The sequence below is a fragment of the Nicotiana tomentosiformis genome, chromosome 8 (assembly GCF_000390325.3).
Source record: "Nicotiana tomentosiformis chromosome 8, ASM39032v3, whole genome shotgun sequence".
Classification (NCBI taxonomy): Eukaryota; Viridiplantae; Streptophyta; class Magnoliopsida; order Solanales; family Solanaceae; genus Nicotiana; species Nicotiana tomentosiformis.
This window is the reverse complement of record NC_090819.1, coordinates 144,045,105-144,062,264: the sequence shown is the minus strand read 5'-3', so window position 1 is coordinate 144,062,264 and position 17,160 is coordinate 144,045,105. Positions and strand designations below refer to the sequence as shown.

The following is a 17,160-nucleotide window of genomic DNA, read 5'->3' as shown; positions in this document are numbered from 1 at the left end:
CTTCTAGGATATGCATCATCTCCTCAACCTCATTATCAATGTCCAATCTATCGAACAACCTGAGTGTTTTCTCTATAGAATCGTCTAGATATACACTCGTGTCGAGAAGTTGCTCATCCACCTCCACAACAGATATCATATATAACTCCTCATAATGGCGGGGAAGTTGGATCACCTTGTAGACATTAAAGTTTGCGTCCTCGTTGTCCACCCTCATAATCATTTTTTCCTCTCTCACTTTAATAATCGCATCACTCATAGCCAAGAGAGGTCGTCCCAATATGATTGGAACTTTTTTATCAGCCTCATAATCTAGGATAATGAAGTCTGCTGGGAAGATGAATTTTCCAATTTGCAGCAACATATTTTCAATCACTCTTTCAGGGTAAGCTATGGACCTATTAGCTAGTTACAACATCACAATAGTTAGTCTTGGAGCTCCCAGACCCAATTGCTTGAACAAGGATAAGGGCATCAGATTTATGCTCGCCCCCAAATCACAAAGAGCACGACCCACATCGGTATTACCAATTTGCAAAAGGATGGTGAAGTTGCCAGGATCCTTAAGCTTTTGAGGAAGCTTGTTTTGGACCCTTGAAGTGCGCTTCTCAGTAAGTGCGACTGTCTCGAATTCATTCAATCTCCTCTTATGAGCCACTATATCTTTTATGTACTTAGCATGCTTTGGAATTTCACGAAGTACATTCAATTGAACCTGGCTCAACATAAAGAGAAATTTATTTAACATACGATGATCATTCTTCTTCTGCAATCTTTGGGGGAAAGGTGGTGGTGGCCTGACAGCCTCCGCTGGCTTTGAACTTGCATCATCTTTCTTTGACTCATGTGTTGCCTTAGGAATCAACTCCCCATCAGGTACATGCTTATCCTTTCTCTTATTTGGCACTTCTTCTAATTCCCTCCCGTTTCTTAGTGTAATTGCATTAACTTGAGGGTTATTCTCTGTATCACTAGGAAGAGCACATGCAGGCCTAGAATTTTGATTCGATACCAACTGCCCCATTTGGCTCTCAAGATTTCTAAAATCGGTTCTGAGTTGTTGATTGTCGAGCAACAACCTCTTCAACAAGTCATTCGTACTCTTTTCTATTTGCTGGGGTGGCTTTTGAGGTTGATTGAAAATTTCTGAGTCGGCTGATTTCCACCCAGGAAAAGTTAGGATGATTCTTCCAATTTGGATTGTAAGTATTCCCATATTGTGCATGTTGATTCATCGGACCTCTGCTCTGTTGCCCCACATAGTAAATAGATTCAGGATTCGTGGGGCACATGTCACTCGTGTGACTGTCACTACATAGTTCGCAGCATATAGACATCTATTATACATGTTGCATCTGTTGTGTTTATTGCATTGTCATTCTATTCATCTGATTTGCCAACTTTGCTATATCTGCTCTCATGGCTGAGAAGTCATCAAGCTCAATTACACCAGCTGCTTTCTATTTAATTGCTCTTCGTGAGTCCCCATCTCCTTGCCAATTATGATCATTAGCAGTGAAATTATTTAGCAGGAGTTGGATTTCACTATACGGCCTCGCCATGTAACTACCCCCACAAGCTGAATCAAGATTCATTTTTGATGTCTCGTCTAGCCCATCAACAAAAGTATAACCCAATATCTCATCAGTCTGACAATGATGCGGGCAGTCTCTGAGTAGCTTCTTGTATCTTTCTCAAGCTTGACGAAGTGTCTCGCCATCCCGTTGTTGGAACCCATAATCTGGCTCCTCCGTGACATTGTCTTCTTAGTGGGAAAAAAATTGATTAAGAATTTCCTTGCTAGATCATCCCAAGTGTGTATTGAGTTCGCGGGATCCTTTTGCAACCATTCCTTAGCTTCCCCGAGCAGTGAAAAGGGAAACAGTGTCATCCTGACATAGTCTTTGGAAACATTCGGATAATTGTAAGTGTCCGTAATTTCCAGGAGGTTCTGAATGTGCCTCCGCGGGTCTTCATGAGATAGACCTGTATATTGCCCTGTGGACTGAATCAGCTGTACCATATACTGTTTGAGTTCAAAGTGACCCATGATATCAGTCTTCACAATAGCCTAAGTCATATTAGCAAGATTGGGCCTTGCAGCTTCTATCACCGAACGTTTTTCATTACCTGCCATCTTTATTGGGTGAGGTTGAACTATGATGTCCAACTCTCTTTCTATTCTAGTTCTAACTTCGACTTCCTTCCTCACTCTGTGAAGTGTTCGTTCAATTTCAGGATCAAGAGGGAGGAGATTGTTTGCGCTTCTACTCCTCCGCATTTAAGAGAAGAGCATGCGTTAACACAAACAAGGCAAACTGACAATTAAAACTTGAACAAATAACTAATAAAAACTTAACTCAGTCAAGTAGCTAATTTCTAAATCCCCGGCAACGGCGCCAAAAACTTGTTGCGACCAAAAACACTCACGCAAGTATACGTGGTCGTCAAGTAATAGAGTAGTGAGTAGAGTATCATTCCCACGAAGACTTATGATTAACTTTTGACTAATTCAAACTCAAACAACTTATCAATTCAAGAGATTTCTCACAAAATATATAAGTCACTAATTTACTACCTAAAAATATGAAGCAATAAAATAACTAGAAATCAACCACAACACTGAAGCAATTTCGAATAACAATAAGTAGGAGAGGATATTCCAGGATCATAGGCTAGCTAAAAATCATGTTGCGTTCTTGGCTTAAAATAACTAATTAATTTATCTGGATTGTTGATTGACAGAGCTAATATTACTCATAACAATTTGTCGAGTTCTTACTCGCCTATTCAAGCTAACTTAATGCATATATGTATATGGAATTAAGATTAACAAGAATGCATTTACACTTCCTGTATTTCAACCAAGCAAGGCAATTAGGTATATTTCTATCCTAATTGTGAATCGTTCCCCGGTGCCCGGGTTCAAGAACTTACTCTATTTAATTCTATATGCAATCTATAATTCCCACTTTCGTGTTCAACTCTAGATTCGTAGATAGTATTTCACTGTTAGCTACTCAGCAAAATAATTAAGAACAGAATTAAATAAACAATCCAATATGATAAAATCAAACTCGTCAATTTAAACTTCAAACATCAACATTCATGTAGCACCCATGACCCCAGAACAATAGGGTTCTTAGCCACTCGTGTTCATACAATCATCAAAAATAATATTTTCCAACATAAAATCAATGAATACTAGAAGAAGAATGGAAGATTTGCTCTAATCCGTGCTCCCGAGTGTTTCGTACTTTTGTTTTTCTCTCCAAGTCACGCCCCTACCCTCAAAAGTGAGTTTAAAGACTATTTATATGGGATAGGGTTAACCTGGGGCAAAATAATACAAGACCACTTCGAAACAATCTTTTTAGGTTAGCTCGTTCACTCTCCCGTGCGCACGCGAAAGTGAACGAGCAAAGTTCTCTTTTTATTTTTCTTCTAGGTCTCTCGTGCACTTCCATGCCTTTTTGCTATACTTCGCTATTTCTTTTCCAAGCTTTTCCTCAATAGCTCGTTCTCTCTCTCGTGTGCACGCGAGAGTGAATGAGCAAAGTCCTTCTTGTGTCTTTTGGTCACGAATCAACTTCTTTTGCTCATATTTCGTGCAATTTGCTCCTACACATAAGAATGCACGTAATGAGCATAATTCACTACAAAAACTCATGAAACCTATTGTAACCACACGAGTTATGAAATGAAAGTACACCGAAAAATATGCATTTTTGGCCGTTTATCAGTAGGTCAAAAACTCAGCACTTAGAGTGCAAGTTTAGTTATGGGTTGCATGAAGAATGAGTGGAAGTGAAGATTGGTACTCAAGTCATCCCCAAAAGAGATAGTTTCAAGTATCTTGGGGCCATTATTCAAGGTAATGAGGAGATTGACAAGGATGTTACTCATCGTATTGGAGCAGGGTAGATGAGATGGAGGCTCGCCTCAAGGGTTTTGTTTGATAAGAATGTACCACCCGGACTTAAAGGACAAGTTCTACAAAGTGGTGGTTAGACCAACTATGTTGTATGGGGCTGAGTACTGGCATGTCGAGAAGTCCATGTCTAGAAGATGAAAGTAGTTTAAATGGGGATATTAAGATGGATGTGTGGGCATACCATGAAGGACAAGATTAGGAATGAAGTTATTAGGGGCAAGGTAGGAGTGGCATCTGTGGAGGACAAGTTGCGGGAATCTTGGTTGAGATGGTTCGGACGTGTGAAGAGGAGAGACATAAATGCACCAGTCAGGAGGTGTGAGGGGTTATCCATGGTGGGTCTGCGGAGGGGAAGGGAAAGGCCTAAGAAGTCTTGGGAAGAGATTATTAGGCAGGACATGTCATTGCTTCAGCTTACCAAGGATATGACTCATGATAAGAAGGTGTGGAGATCGAGGATTAGGGTTGTAGGTTGATAGTTAGTAGTGTGTTCCTCCTAGGCCTACTAGTAGTACTAAAACTATTTTTGTATTATCTTAGTCATGGTGCTTTATTATTACATGTTGTGTTTGTTGTTGTTGTGGTGGTGGTGGTGTTGTTGTGTCATTCACGCCCGTCACCATAATGTATTGTTGTCACATTTGTTTACTACTTGGCTGCTTTATCTTATCTCTATTGTTCCTTGAGCCGAAAGTCTATCGGAAACAACCTCTCTATCTTTATAAGGTAGGGATAAGGCTTGCGTACACAATACCCTCTCCAAATCTCATTTATGGGATTAAACTGGGTTTTTTATTGCGATGTTGTTGTTGTTGTTATTTAAAGAATAGTGGAAGCTTATAAGGTTTTAAACTCCAAACCGAGAATGGTATTAATATACAATGCATCAAATAAACATTTCGTACTAGCCACGTATTATTTCATGCACAGTGTGAAATGTTAAGAGTGGGATGGGTAGTACAACATGAGCATTTGGTCACCTGAAAATACTCAGACATATGAAATTGTGAGTAAAGTTTATCTATTAGGACTACTAGTTTATGATTTTGATGACTGATTTGCTTTGTTTCATCTTCTCAGCAGCTTCAATTTTGAATTTGGCCATTTTGGACAATTCTTCAACTGCATCAACAACTCCTTCAATCCTCGTAGCGATTTCAATAACTAAAGAAGCAAATGTAGCAGCTGGTATAATTTCCACCATTGGTATAACATTACTAGTTCTCACAACTGATTTTTCTTCATCCTTCTCATTCTTAGCCCCCTTTGGCACAATGAGTAAACCTGAAGCTTGTTTCAGCTGAGTTTCCAACTCTTGAATCGTGCTATTCTTTTCTTGTACTAAAATATCAATTCTGGAGGATTTTCTCATAGTTTTCATGTTTATTGCTAACTCTTTCAATATCTCAGCTGTACTTGAACTTACTTGTTGGCAAGTATTAGTAAGCTGCTTCCTCACGAACTCAGATGCCTATAACACAATAAAGATTTTCGCCTTTTAGAGAATTTCAGAAAAAAGGATTGCATGACTAATGGATTTAAGAATTCAGATTATGAACCTGATTTTTTTGATTGATGCAGCTAGTTAGTGCCTCAATGCAACAGGCACAACTTCGCATCGATGCACTGATCTTAAGATAATATTTCCATGGATGTTGAAAGTTAAAATTGCCATGAGCTGGTTCCCATCTAGCAAAGTTGGCCTAGAAAATAATTCCATGTTATATCAGTAAAAGATATGAAGGGGAGCCTTAGCATAACTTGTAAAGTTGCTACCATGGGATCAGGAGGTTCCGGGTTCGAGCCGTAGAAACAGTCTCTACAGAAATGCAAGGTAAGTCTGCGTATAATAGAACCCTTGTGGTCCGGCCCTTCCCCGGACTCCGTGCATAACGGGAGCACCGGGGTTCCCTTTTATCAGTAAAAGATATATATATATATATATATATATATATATATATATATATATATAGTACTAGTAGTACTAAGTTTGGTTTAATCCCTGAAAGTTGTCAAGGTTTTTTATGTTGATGTTGACAGAAACTTACCATTGTTTCTTCTGATGCCTTAGAATTCAGCACACACTTGAAAGCTAGCATTTTCTTAGTATTTGTTGTTGTGTCTTCACTGTCACTAAAATACTCAGCTACACAACCTAAAATGACATTTGAGGACCAAATTTAAGACAATATATATAATGAAATTTCAGAAACTATATCAAAAGTTTAGGCAAAACACATACATTCTAAGGAATCTGCTTGCTTTTCCAAATTACTAATGACAAGTTTATGGAGCTCTTCACCAGCCCAAATTGGAAATATGAGAATGCTTGTAATAACACACAAAGAAGCTCCGATTATGATCGTTGATACTCTCTCGTGAGCCATGTTCAATAAGTTCTTAACTCGATATCCAGATATTGAAACCAAAGTGAAAGTCAAGATGAATATCATAGCACCATAATCAAATCGCGCTTTCACTGCAGGAATGAATCTTGAGAAGGTTGCTGCTGAGCCTAATTGAGTGAAGGAAAAAAATAAATGAGAACAGATAATCCATATCACATATGCAAAAAGTAATGTTTATTTACAAAGATCACTCACCTAATATGAAAATGGAAGTTCCCATAATTATAGGCTCAAATCTTTTGCCTGATTGATTGGCAATCCAGTGGATTCCTATTGCAAAAAATCCAGCAAGAAAAGTTCCAGTAGCTCTGTTTAAGCATTTGTAAAGTGTTGCACCTGCAATTTTCTTGAAACATTTAGCCTTTTCATTTTCACTGTACACAAAAGAGTAAAATGAAGCTAGTAAAATATGTTTAGAATTGATGAATACCTACCTACAGTGTACTCAAAAACCACCACAACAGTCAGAACTGCCCACATTGCAGTTCCTCCAACACCTTCATACAAAGGTTTCATATAATAAAACAATGATACAACGCTTAGAGCTATTCCAACTTTGATACAGTGAATCACTTTTCTAGGCTCATTCATTCCTATGTTCCATGATTTTTCCAAGAATCTACAGAATACCAACATTAAATTTTTAAAGAAGCTTTTAATTGAAAGACTTATTCTTGTGACAAGGCTTGATTCTGGTGCCAAAATCGCGAACGAGCCATCAGCCATCCTAATACTCCACTCTGCTGCCACAGCAGCAGCATTAATGGCATTCATGTTAATGTAATATAGCAGAGAAAATGAAGTAGATGAACAAAAATAACAAGTTTACACAGCTACAGAATATTGTGAATGTTAGTACTTCTTTAGGAGCTTAATGCCATGCAAAACTAAGAATTGACCTTAGCTATATATTAATGCATGTATATAAAGATGATGCTGATGTAAAACTTTGGTCAGATAATTAATTTTTTAAGAAATCCATTTTCTTTTCAAGATTTTCAAATACTATTTGAGTAGGTCATGACTCAGTCGTTGCATTTCTCTATTTCCCTCTTATTTCTTGTACATGAATAAGCTAAGTATCAAATATCCGTTCATTTTATAAAGCAGTGAGTTTATAAATAATAAAATTCTCTCAAGATAGTAGGTCTAAAGATAACCAAAATTCCATCACAGTTTAGCTTAAACAGCTGGTGGTCACTAACTAATCCTTACTTTAAAGTATGGTTTAGGTCATCTTGTTGTTTATATTAGCTTTCCAGTTATAGTAATCCTTTCAGATTAGTGCTTCTTTCATCAGAATCCTCTTGCTATCAGTTTCTGACGATTAGCTTATCTAGCAAAGTCACTTAAAATTATGCTTTTTAAGTTTGTTTATAGTCTTTTTCTGCTATCTTAGTTTTAATGTTTTATGGTGGTATATTATGATTTGAGCTTGGGATTTTTAATTAATTCGTTTTTCCCCAAATTGAGAGGAATAGAGGATTTATTTACACTATAGCATCTAACGGTGTGGCCTATCCGTCAACGAAATGATCATTAAAACCATGAGAGATCAGGGTCCAAATCTCAATAGAAAAAAAATAAAATATTCGGTGAGTTCTTTCCATTTAACTAAATCTTGATAGGAAGAGTTACATGAATGTACACGGTGAAATAGTCGAGGAGCACGTAAATTAGATCAACAATATTGTGATCAAGATATTATTTACGTTATAGAATAGACTATAGTGAATCTAAAACCCTTTCGGTATTGGGGTTCTACCAAAGTTGAGAAAAAATTAGGCCATGAATGGACCCATCTATGTTTGGTTACTAACTTTATATAGCTTTATAAATCAGGTTTCAGTTGGTTTTTTCTGCTTTAATTTGAACTGTGACAGCACTTATCTCCACTATTATTGCACTTATTTGAGAAAATACTTCGGTTATCAAAAGTTTGATTGCTGCTTACTCCATTGCCAATTTCTGTCTAAATGATCAACTAATTCTACACACTAACGAAGTGTCAAAGTTCTACTTTTGGTCTTTCTTCAAGTAAGTTTCAACCATATTACACCTGTCCTTTTCCACCATCAGTACTAAAATGGTAATAGCTATTAGAGGATTCATGTGTCACTTTTTTCATTAATAGAATATAACCATGCACTATTTTCTTTTATAAACTGCAAATATCCGACGGCCAATGCCACACAGTTCGAAACTCGACAGATAATATGTGGCTATGAAACTAAACTCATGTGAGAGCTTTAACTTGGTACAGAGGAGTCATCTTTTATTTATTTATTTTAGGTCTGCACAAGTGAATTTAGCTTCTTCTTCTTTTTTTTTTGGGGGGGGGGGGGGGGGGGATGGGATACAAATTTTAGCCTGCTATGAAATGAAAAAAAACAGGTTTTCACCAGAAAGGTAGGAAAAGGTAAAACAAAGATCATGAAGGTTGTTAATATATGTCAAGCAAGACTAATGTAATTTCTTCTTAGTAATCCATGTTTCAGAATTACAGAAGAAACAACAGAAATTGCAAAAAAGAACAATCAAAAGTAACCTGGAACTACCTAGCTAGTCAGTCAGCTTAAAGTTATACTATCAAACTCTACCAAGAGAGAAAAAGAAGATAATCCTAAGGTGTAAAAGAAGGAGCAATCTTGAAAAGGGAAAAACTTTTGAAACACCTTCTTCTCAATATATGCTCCTCGGCATGTTCTATGTTACCACAAACAGATCCTATAGTAAGTGCAATGTTCGCTATATTACACATCGAATTGTTTCAGGTAAGCTGCTAGATATGGGCAGAGCAGATTTTGGGCAATCGTTTTTTAGAGCAGTCGTTCCACCAGTTATATTCTGAAGCTGATTGTTCAGACCGACTTCACTTGTATTCGTCAAGTGTAACAGCTGAAAAAGGGATGAAAAAATCTCGTGTCTTGTTACTAGCCTGTTTCCCTGCAAGAAAATTGAAACGTTAAATAGATGAAAACAGATCAAAGGAGAAGCAAAGTGGTTTTATTTGCTGCTGCTGTTTTCCAGTTTAGCGTTTACCTCAGCCTCAACAACAAAATGTGCCCACATCTTTGTCTCGCGAGATTCCATCACTCCCTTCAATATGTTCAAGCCAAAGCCTCGAATTATATCTACCATCTCCAGAAAGAAACCTTGTTCATTGCAGAGTATCTGAGTAAAAGAGCACACATAATCCAATGTTAATCACTTACTTAAGATAAAGGTTTAATCAAGACTCATCGAAATAATTGTAGGTATGATAGGTGATAAAGAAACGATTACTTACTTCTATGAGCATTTGACCAGGGGTACTAAGGTCCTCAACTATCAGCGGACAAACCATTGTTTGATCGCCAATTTCACATGCCCATGTAACTCCATTGCCATTAGTCTTGGACATCTCTAACCGAATTTTAGCATCCTGCTGGTTGAAAATACGCATGTTAATTGGCAGTGAAAATAATGTTTATCTTTTTACCTGCTCAAATAAATCTAAGTGATTGATTATTACCTTCAAATCTTCAGTCCTTTTGAGTCCTTCAGCATGTTTAGTAACACCTTGCAAGAAAAGCAAGTGCTTTATAGTTCTGTGTAATAAGCGATCAATGCTCATCTGTCAAAGAAACATTTCCAATGTTAATTTCTTTCTGTTAGTTCTTTAAGCAAAACATAGAGTTTAGAGACAACACCTTCTCGCCATTGGGAATAAGCTCTCGCAACTCTGAAAGACGTTCATAGATCAGCTGCCGATCTTTAGGAATAGGCCGAGTCCCTGGTTTAGCCTTCTTCTTAGTAGGCTTTGAGGATTTTTGATTGCCTTTAACCGGTAAAATGGTATTGCAAGCGTTGATGCTGCATCTGTCTCCAATCAATGTACTTGCATCCAATTTTGTGATGGCCTCACTCTTCGCCTCAAGGTTGCTGTCCAACTTTGTAATCTTATCAAAGCTAGAAAAACTAGGAGGCATTGCCAGATAATTGCATCCTGAAGAACTTCCAATTCTTCTTCTTTTATTTGTTACTGACAACTGATCATCGGAAACAGATCCAGCAAATGAACAAGATCCGTTCAAGGCGTCATCAAGAAGCTGGTCTATTCCCAGTTTTGAGAATAACCTGTTATCCGGCCTAGATCTGAGTTCATTAGCTTGACCAGAGTTCCATCCACAGTTGGAAGTGCTAAAGTCCGGGTAATGACCACTAACATCTGGGTTCAAACCAGTCATTTTCTCAAAGGGAGACATGTTTGAACAGTTTCCTTTCTCAACATGGTTAAAGGCATTGGTGATGGAACTCTGTATTGAAACAGAAGCATCACAGTCTACATTAAAATTACACTGCTCATTTAGATTAGCAGACGCTGAGATAATTCCCATCGTATCGAATAGGGTGTCATTGATAGTACCAACTGCTCCATCATTCCTCTGGTTGATCAACGGTGTGCAATACTGCTCGGTGGTCTTAACCCCATTAGCAAATACTTCGACTCCACCTGAGGAACTGAATGCTGTGCTCTCAAGAAAGTTTTGAGTTGCATCTGCCCCATATCCAAAATGGTTTGGCTCCGTGGAAAGGACATAATCGAAATCTTGTATGCTCATATCTGATGTGAGATCTTCCCAGGTTGAAGTCAGACAGGAATCCTGGAAGCCGGTAAAGAAACCAGCAGACTGGAACGTCGATTGCTGTAATTGAGTGTCAAATTGGCCGCTGCAGGAATTGAACTGAACATTTTGAAACTGGTTTTCACTCAAAGATGATGTAGCTGCATCAGATGTCATTATCTGATCGTCCGCTATGAGATCTTCTAATAAACAAGATTCCTTCATAAAACTTTCATTGTTTGCAGTTGGCAAAGCATTGGAATTCACAAAATGCAAATTCTCCCAAACTGAACAAGAAGGTGAATGTTGCGATGGAAAATTTCCTGCTTTGACTACTGTCCCCTGGAAAAGTTTTCTAGCTTGATCCACAAAACATGTCCTCTCTGGAAGCTGCAGAAAACATAAATAATTAAGTAGACATATATACAACTTAAGAATATACAGGTTGAGGTTTCAAAATTTGATCGAAAATGAGAATGAAAAATGAATTAAATTTGCATAGATCATTGAGCAAACCTTCTTTCACTAATCAAAGAAGTAATTGCCTACACCAATATATTGTAATTTTCTAATTCCTTTCCCTTTCACAATGACTAATGAATTAATGAGAGAAAGAGGATTTTAAGCTGAACAAGTTGATTGTGCAATATGCTCGGATTGTTGAATAAGAAATTACTTAGTGCTAACCTTAGTAGTAGAACCAAATTGCAGAACGCCCAGTGGTTCAACTGAGATTACAGCAATTGTCTGCAAAATAACAAGAACAATTTGTTATTAGAGTAAACCAAAATTTCCAAGTGCTGGAAGTGAATCAGGCAAACTAATAAGCAAAAAAGAGTACCTTGATCCCAGTGGAAAATTGCTGCTCAAATTCAGCAGCATCCTACAAAATGAAGTTACAATTGCCAGTTTTAAAATCAGTAAAATTTGTTATTTAACCAACAACTTTCACAAAAAGAAAAGTCAAACAAGTCTGCTTTTGAAAGCAAGAAAACAAATTATAATTACCTGGAATAAATTGGAATTATTAGATGATCCAATGGAGATCTGCTTTTCATGATTAGCATCAGAAAACATCCATTTGTGTTTCTTAGTAAATGCTGCTTGGCCAATTATCCTGTAAAAAAGTCATATCATCAAAATTATGGTTGTGAAAACTTGTAACTTTTAGCCATTAAAATTTAACTGAATTTTCTGAAGAAAGATATAATTTTGCAGCATACCCTGCTCCAACAATATGGACTTGCAAAAGCATTTCATCAATCACAGCTCCCATTTGTTCCTCATAGTATGCATCTTGTAACGTTAATAATCTGACATGCAGAAGATTTCAGTGCACCAAAAAATATTTATCAAAAAAAAAAAAAACTTTTCCAAATGAAAGCAAACTCTTTTTGCCTTCAGAAATCTTTTCTTTTTTCCAATTAACATATAAAAATGAACTTTCAGTAACAAAAAAAATTAGCTTTTCTCCAAAAATCTAATGCTGTAATTTCATTAAATATGTTAAGAAAATCATAAAACCAATTTGAATTTGGCAGAAGAGACTGAACTAGAAATATCTTTTAATTAAAAGACCAATAAAATAAATCTAATGATCCAAGACATTCATGTAATTTTCGATTTAGAGAAATTAAAGACTAGAAATTATCACTTATCATTTTAAAAAGGACTATTATTCCACAACTTTAACTTACCAAAAGCATCTTATTGTAGTATTTGTAAAACATATGAAACAAGGTACTAAAATCAAAATTCTCAGCCCAAAATAAAAAAAAATATTCTCCTTTGAAAGAAAAGTAAGCCCTTTAGAGTAAAAAGAGAAAAAAAAAAAAAAAGATCTTTATTTCAGTAGTTTAAAAACTACAGAAAAAATAAAGAAAAAGAGAAAATAAAATGGTGAGCATGAGAGAGAGAGAGAGAGAGAGAGAGAGAGGAGTTGAAAAGCTTACAAAGAATTTCTGTGATCAAAACCCCAAAAAACTCCATAAGACCAGCCATGGCTTCTACAAAGGATTTTGAGTGTCTCTTTTGCCATAGAATCAAACTTCCCTTCACACATTTTTACTTCTTGAAAATAACCCAAGAATGCAACTTTGCCAGCAAAAAGCAAGTCTTTTTTGTGTATTCACTGTTTAAACAGCTAAAATATCAAACTGATCTCAAGCAGAAACTTCATTCACTAGCAAAAAAACAAAACAAAGTCTAAAGTGGAAAACAAGTGATTTTAATGACTAGTCTGAAGCAAACAAGAAAAAGATAAAAATGGTAACACTGCAATGAAGTTTTCAGCTTGGAGAAGAATTTTTGTGAGACTTATCACAAATATACTGATGGGGTCTTTCTTATAGTATATAATATGTTTAAATAATAAAAATTAGAGATTGGAGAGAAGAGAGAGAAGAAGATGGGTTTTTTGGGGGTTAGGGGTGGGGGAAGAGGGGTTTGATATATTGTCTATGCGAAAATGGTAAGTAAAGACCAAATTAGAAACAAGTTGGAGCTACAAACTATAAAGGAACTGAAATTTTCCTTTTTATTGCTATACATTTAATTTTTTCTTTTTTTCTCAAAACATTTTCACTTTTTTTTCGAAATCAGCGTTTGTTCATAAAATTTTAAATTTTCACTTGAAAATGCATTTTGAAAATTTTTAAAAATTTAAAAAACTCCAAAAAATTATTTTTCAAAATTTTCACTTAAATCACTCACAAAACAACCTAAAATTATATTCATGTCCAAACACAACTCTAAATTTCAAATACCATTTTCACTTGAAAAAACATTTCCTCCTATTTTGTAATTTTACAATTCTTATGTCCAAACGCCCACTTAAAGCCCGTTTGGACATGCGAAAATTTCCTTTTTTTTTCAAATTTTTTTTTAAAAATAATATTTAGTTATCAAAATCTTACGTACAATTTTTTCAATCTTAATTGAAAATGCATTTTCAAATTTGAACCAGTTTTTCAATTAAAAATGGGAAGGTTACTAGTATTTAGTTGCAAAATATGTTGAAAAAAAGACATCCAAATATGTTGCAAAAATTATAACCAAACACAGCTTCATCTTCAATTCAAATTTTAGTGAAATTCTAAATTTGAAAAAAAAAAAAATTGAAATTCATGTCCAAACGCCTACTTAATTTATGTTACGTTCATTTCCTGTCTTTTTCTTTGTTTTTCACTAATATTCCATACCTTGCTTTAATGCTAAAGTAATTTGCATTCTAGTTAGAAAAATTTATTTTGGGGGCAAAACGTTCCTAATCAAAAGTGATTTTATGTTCTGTGCTCGAACCTAAAACTAAAATTAAGAATAAAGAAATATTTATCATTTCATTAATTTTGATAGTTTCTTTTCCGATGTCTTGCTATAAGATCTATGAAGATCTTTTTTGTTTTTTCCTTTTCTATGACAAGATTTCAGGTTGTTACCTGGGAGTTAAAAAAACAATCTACTTGCACCAGATTTAAATAATTTAACTCTATATAAATCGACAGTAAACAAAGTATAGTTGCTATAGGTAATATCAACAATTTTTAGGATCTTTTTTATGAGCCATTGTTTAAGTGGGGCGAAGCTACATTGTTAGAAGGTTGTCAATTAAACATCTTTCGCCGAAAAATTATATCGCGTATATAAGTAAAATATTAAGTTTTATAGGTACATAATATTTAGTTAACACTCTTTGTCGAAAATTTTTGTATTTATTTCTTTCCAGTTTGAACATCATTGAAAAAATTCCTGCTTCGCCCAATGCGTTTAACATTAATTTTTATTGTTTATGGATTAAATTAAATTCTCTTCTATCTTTTTGGTAAAGTCGTGAATCTTCGTTATGTATTTTGCTGTAGTAAAGTTCTAGAGCAAATATAAGCTAGTTTGAGAGCTCTTGAGAAAAAGTTCTATGGTGCTAATGCATGAATGTGTTTAATAGTAGATTTTTTAGTTATGAATCATAAATTGCATTGATATACTTATCTTCTGCGCAAACCAATTAAAATCATCTTTGATAATGTAACATAATTGTCGAATATAAAGACACTGATTCTTTGCGTCCATCAGAAATAAATGTTGATTTTAATTAAAGTCCCCTTTAATGTAATCATAGAAATGCATACACATTAACTTATCGCAAATTTATTAGCTAATTGATTTTACGTATTTCTAGAGGGACAACAAAAATTAAAACTAAAAGTAGGTCATAAAAAGTTTTGACTAGCTCTCGTTTGAATGATATATAGTGGTGTTATAGTCAACTAAAGAAGTGTACATAATTTCCTAGCTAGTTCAGGAGCTTTTTCAAAAACGCTATACGGTCTATACTCTCTATTGTTATCATTATTCCTCTTCTCTCCTTTTCCTTTAATATCAAGTTACTCATTTTAAAATCTTAAATGGCTCCTTTTGCATAATTACTTGAAAGAGAAAAATATCAGAGTGAAAGTAGGAGCTATACAGAAACGAAATGTCCGAACCTCTTTTTTGGAAAATCAATTTATATATACAAGCTTAAATATTATATATATATATATATATATATATATATATATATATATATATATATATATATATTAGATATTGAATGAGAATTTCTGGTGTGGTGAAGAGATAATGCACGGTCCTAATTAGCTGACATTGTATTAGGATGTAAAGAGTTATATCGTGCGATATCTTTAAAATATTGTCATATTCGTATCCGATTCTCTAAAAATATACGCACCCGATAATATTTGTGGAAAGTTCAAATAATACAGGCGAAGGGTAGTGTTATGACAACAAGGGGTGTGGGGTTTGTAGTGATCAGGTTCTGAGCAATCCTTCTTGAGCATGGAACAAGGAGCCAAAGGATGTTACTGGACATCTTTTTATTTTCTTTATTTCTTCCACCTTTCAATTAAGCAAATTTAATCTCATTTCTTTTGTTTTTAATCAAAAATCCTTGAGTTCGTCCCTTATAAATGAAGAAACATGTAATAAGAAGCCTTTCTCATTTAGTGAAACCTATATATGTAATGCGAATTGAAATTAATTGGATCATTACCTTTTTAATATCAAATGCATAAAGTAAAAGGAAAAAACTATGTACTAACTTGAGAGGGTGAGAGTCCAAAAGAGTCACTTTATACATATTGAGATACTTGGTAAATAAAATATTTTCAATGTAACCGAAAAAAAACTTGAGAGGGTGTAATTTCAAGTAGGATTTTACATATACATGGAATAAAAGAATTTTACGATATTAGCTATTTTAATATGATATACCTGGTTGCTTGCTTTTATTTCAGTAACTAATTACGAGGTAATATAATACTACTTGGTACCTTTTAAATGATATTATACTTGAAAATAAGTTTTGTATGAATTAATATGATAAACTTACAAAATAGTTTTGATTATTCAGTTTGTTCTCTTGAACTACATATCATAAATAATTTAAAGTGTACGTTTCGTTTAAATGAAGTGTCAAACACCGAATATATATATACTTAGCTAATCAAGCAAGAAGAAACAATTTTAGCGACGGATAAATTCTGTAGCTAAACAGAAAAATGCGTTGCTAATCTCATTTAACGACGGATTAGCAACGAATTATCAAAACATTTCGCTAGCTACGAGCATTTTAGCGACGGATTAACGACGATATTCGTACTTAACTCCATTTTTTTTTTTTTTAGTGATCAGCTCACAATTGTGAAAAAGAAACAAGAGCTAATGTATGCATGGATATATCCTAGCTAGTAATAGTACTATCTGCTGCTATATAGAAGCAAAGAGGAAAGTCATTGACACTGAAAAACAAACAATTTTGGAAGTAGCAACAGATGATGGATTGATGATAACCTGTTTTTACTCTTTACCCCTCAGTAAAAGTAGTGCACAGTCAAAACCTACTGAAGTAAACCTGAAATCTTTGTCTTTGTCTAATTTCACTTTGAGTACTCGATCATTCCATTAGTCATTTTACTTTTTGATGTGTTGTCAACCTTTTTCTAGTCTTTTTATATATTTACAATCAAACTTCTTTACAACTGTATCACATAATTTTTCCGATATTTTCTGGTTAGTATTATAAAAATATATAATATAAGATAACATAAAAAATCGGTTCCAAAATAATTTCATTGTTATAACAAAATATTGTTATAAAGAATGACGGTTACGGAGATATTTAAGTAAGTAATTTACCTATCAAGTGAACTTTCCA

The 17,160-nt window shown here is 34.7% G+C and overlaps 4 protein-coding genes across 5 annotated transcripts; 1 reads left to right on the top strand and 3 right to left on the bottom strand.

Moving 5' to 3' along the window:
- Positions 1-409: 409 nt before the first annotated feature.
- LOC138898273 (uncharacterized) lies at positions 410-1,216 on the bottom strand. The gene has a single exon (XM_070184331.1). It carries the CDS (start codon positions 1,214-1,216, stop codon positions 410-412), a length of 807 nt encoding a protein of 268 aa, XP_070040432.1.
- A 2,867-nt stretch (positions 1,217-4,083) lies between these two features.
- On the top strand, positions 4,084-4,410 carry LOC138898272 (uncharacterized). The gene has a single exon (XM_070184330.1). The coding sequence runs from the start codon at positions 4,084-4,086 to the stop codon at positions 4,408-4,410; it is 327 nt and encodes a 108-aa protein (XP_070040431.1).
- Positions 4,411-4,791: 381 nt separating this feature from the next.
- LOC104106002 (aluminum-activated malate transporter 10-like) lies at positions 4,792-7,281 on the bottom strand. The gene is made up of 6 exons (XM_009614451.4): positions 6,777-7,281; positions 6,538-6,678; positions 6,177-6,449; positions 5,983-6,089; positions 5,494-5,637; positions 4,792-5,405 (listed from the first exon to the last, which is right to left on the bottom strand). Exons 1-6 carry the CDS (start codon positions 7,114-7,116, stop codon positions 4,968-4,970), a joined length of 1,443 nt encoding a protein of 480 aa, XP_009612746.1. The 5' UTR covers positions 7,117-7,281; the 3' UTR covers positions 4,792-4,967.
- A 1,481-nt stretch (positions 7,282-8,762) lies between these two features.
- Positions 8,763-13,353, bottom strand: LOC104106004 (transcription factor bHLH157-like). Of its 2 annotated transcripts, none has more exons than XM_009614452.4 (10): positions 12,902-13,353; positions 12,173-12,262; positions 11,958-12,066; positions 11,791-11,832; positions 11,637-11,696; positions 10,035-11,339; positions 9,857-9,958; positions 9,632-9,769; positions 9,385-9,516; positions 8,763-9,288 (listed from the first exon to the last, which is right to left on the bottom strand). In XM_009614452.4, the coding sequence occupies exons 1-10, from the start codon at positions 13,009-13,011 to the stop codon at positions 9,091-9,093; spliced, it is 2,286 nt and encodes a 761-aa protein (XP_009612747.1). In that variant the 5' UTR covers positions 13,012-13,353; the 3' UTR covers positions 8,763-9,090. The 2 variants fall into 2 exon arrangements, with proteins under 2 accessions (XP_009612747.1, XP_009612748.1); XM_009614453.4 differs by having other exon boundaries at positions 9,632-9,766; positions 12,902-13,351.
- Positions 13,354-17,160: the final 3,807 nt, after the last annotated feature.

Bases quoted from the DNA above. Each gene is read 5' to 3' on its own strand.
- LOC138898272 (XM_070184330.1), top strand. From the start codon at position 4,084: ATGGGGATATTAAGATGGATGTGTGGGCATACCATGAAGGACAAGATT.
- LOC138898273 (XM_070184331.1), bottom strand. From the start codon at position 1,216: ATGGGAATACTTACAATCCAAATTGGAAGAATCATCCTAACTTTTCCT.
- LOC104106002 (XM_009614451.4), bottom strand. From the start codon at position 7,116: ATGAATGCCATTAATGCTGCTGCTGTGGCAGCAGAGTGGAGTATTAGG. The intron at 6,090-6,176 runs GTATGTGTTTTG...ATGTCATTTTAG, and splicing joins GCAAGCAGATTCCTTAGAAT to GTTGTGTAGCTGAGTATTTT. The intron at 5,406-5,493 runs GTTCATAATCTG...ATTGTGTTATAG, and splicing joins GCATCAATCAAAAAAATCAG to GCATCTGAGTTCGTGAGGAA.
- LOC104106004 (XM_009614452.4), bottom strand. From the start codon at position 13,011: ATGTGTGAAGGGAAGTTTGATTCTATGGCAAAAGAGACACTCAAAATC. The intron at 12,067-12,172 runs GTATGCTGCAAA...ACTTTTTTACAG, and splicing joins GTCCATATTGTTGGAGCAGG to GATAATTGGCCAAGCAGCAT. The intron at 9,959-10,034 runs GTGTTGTCTCTA...TTTCTTTGACAG, and splicing joins TTATTCCCAATGGCGAGAAG to ATGAGCATTGATCGCTTATT.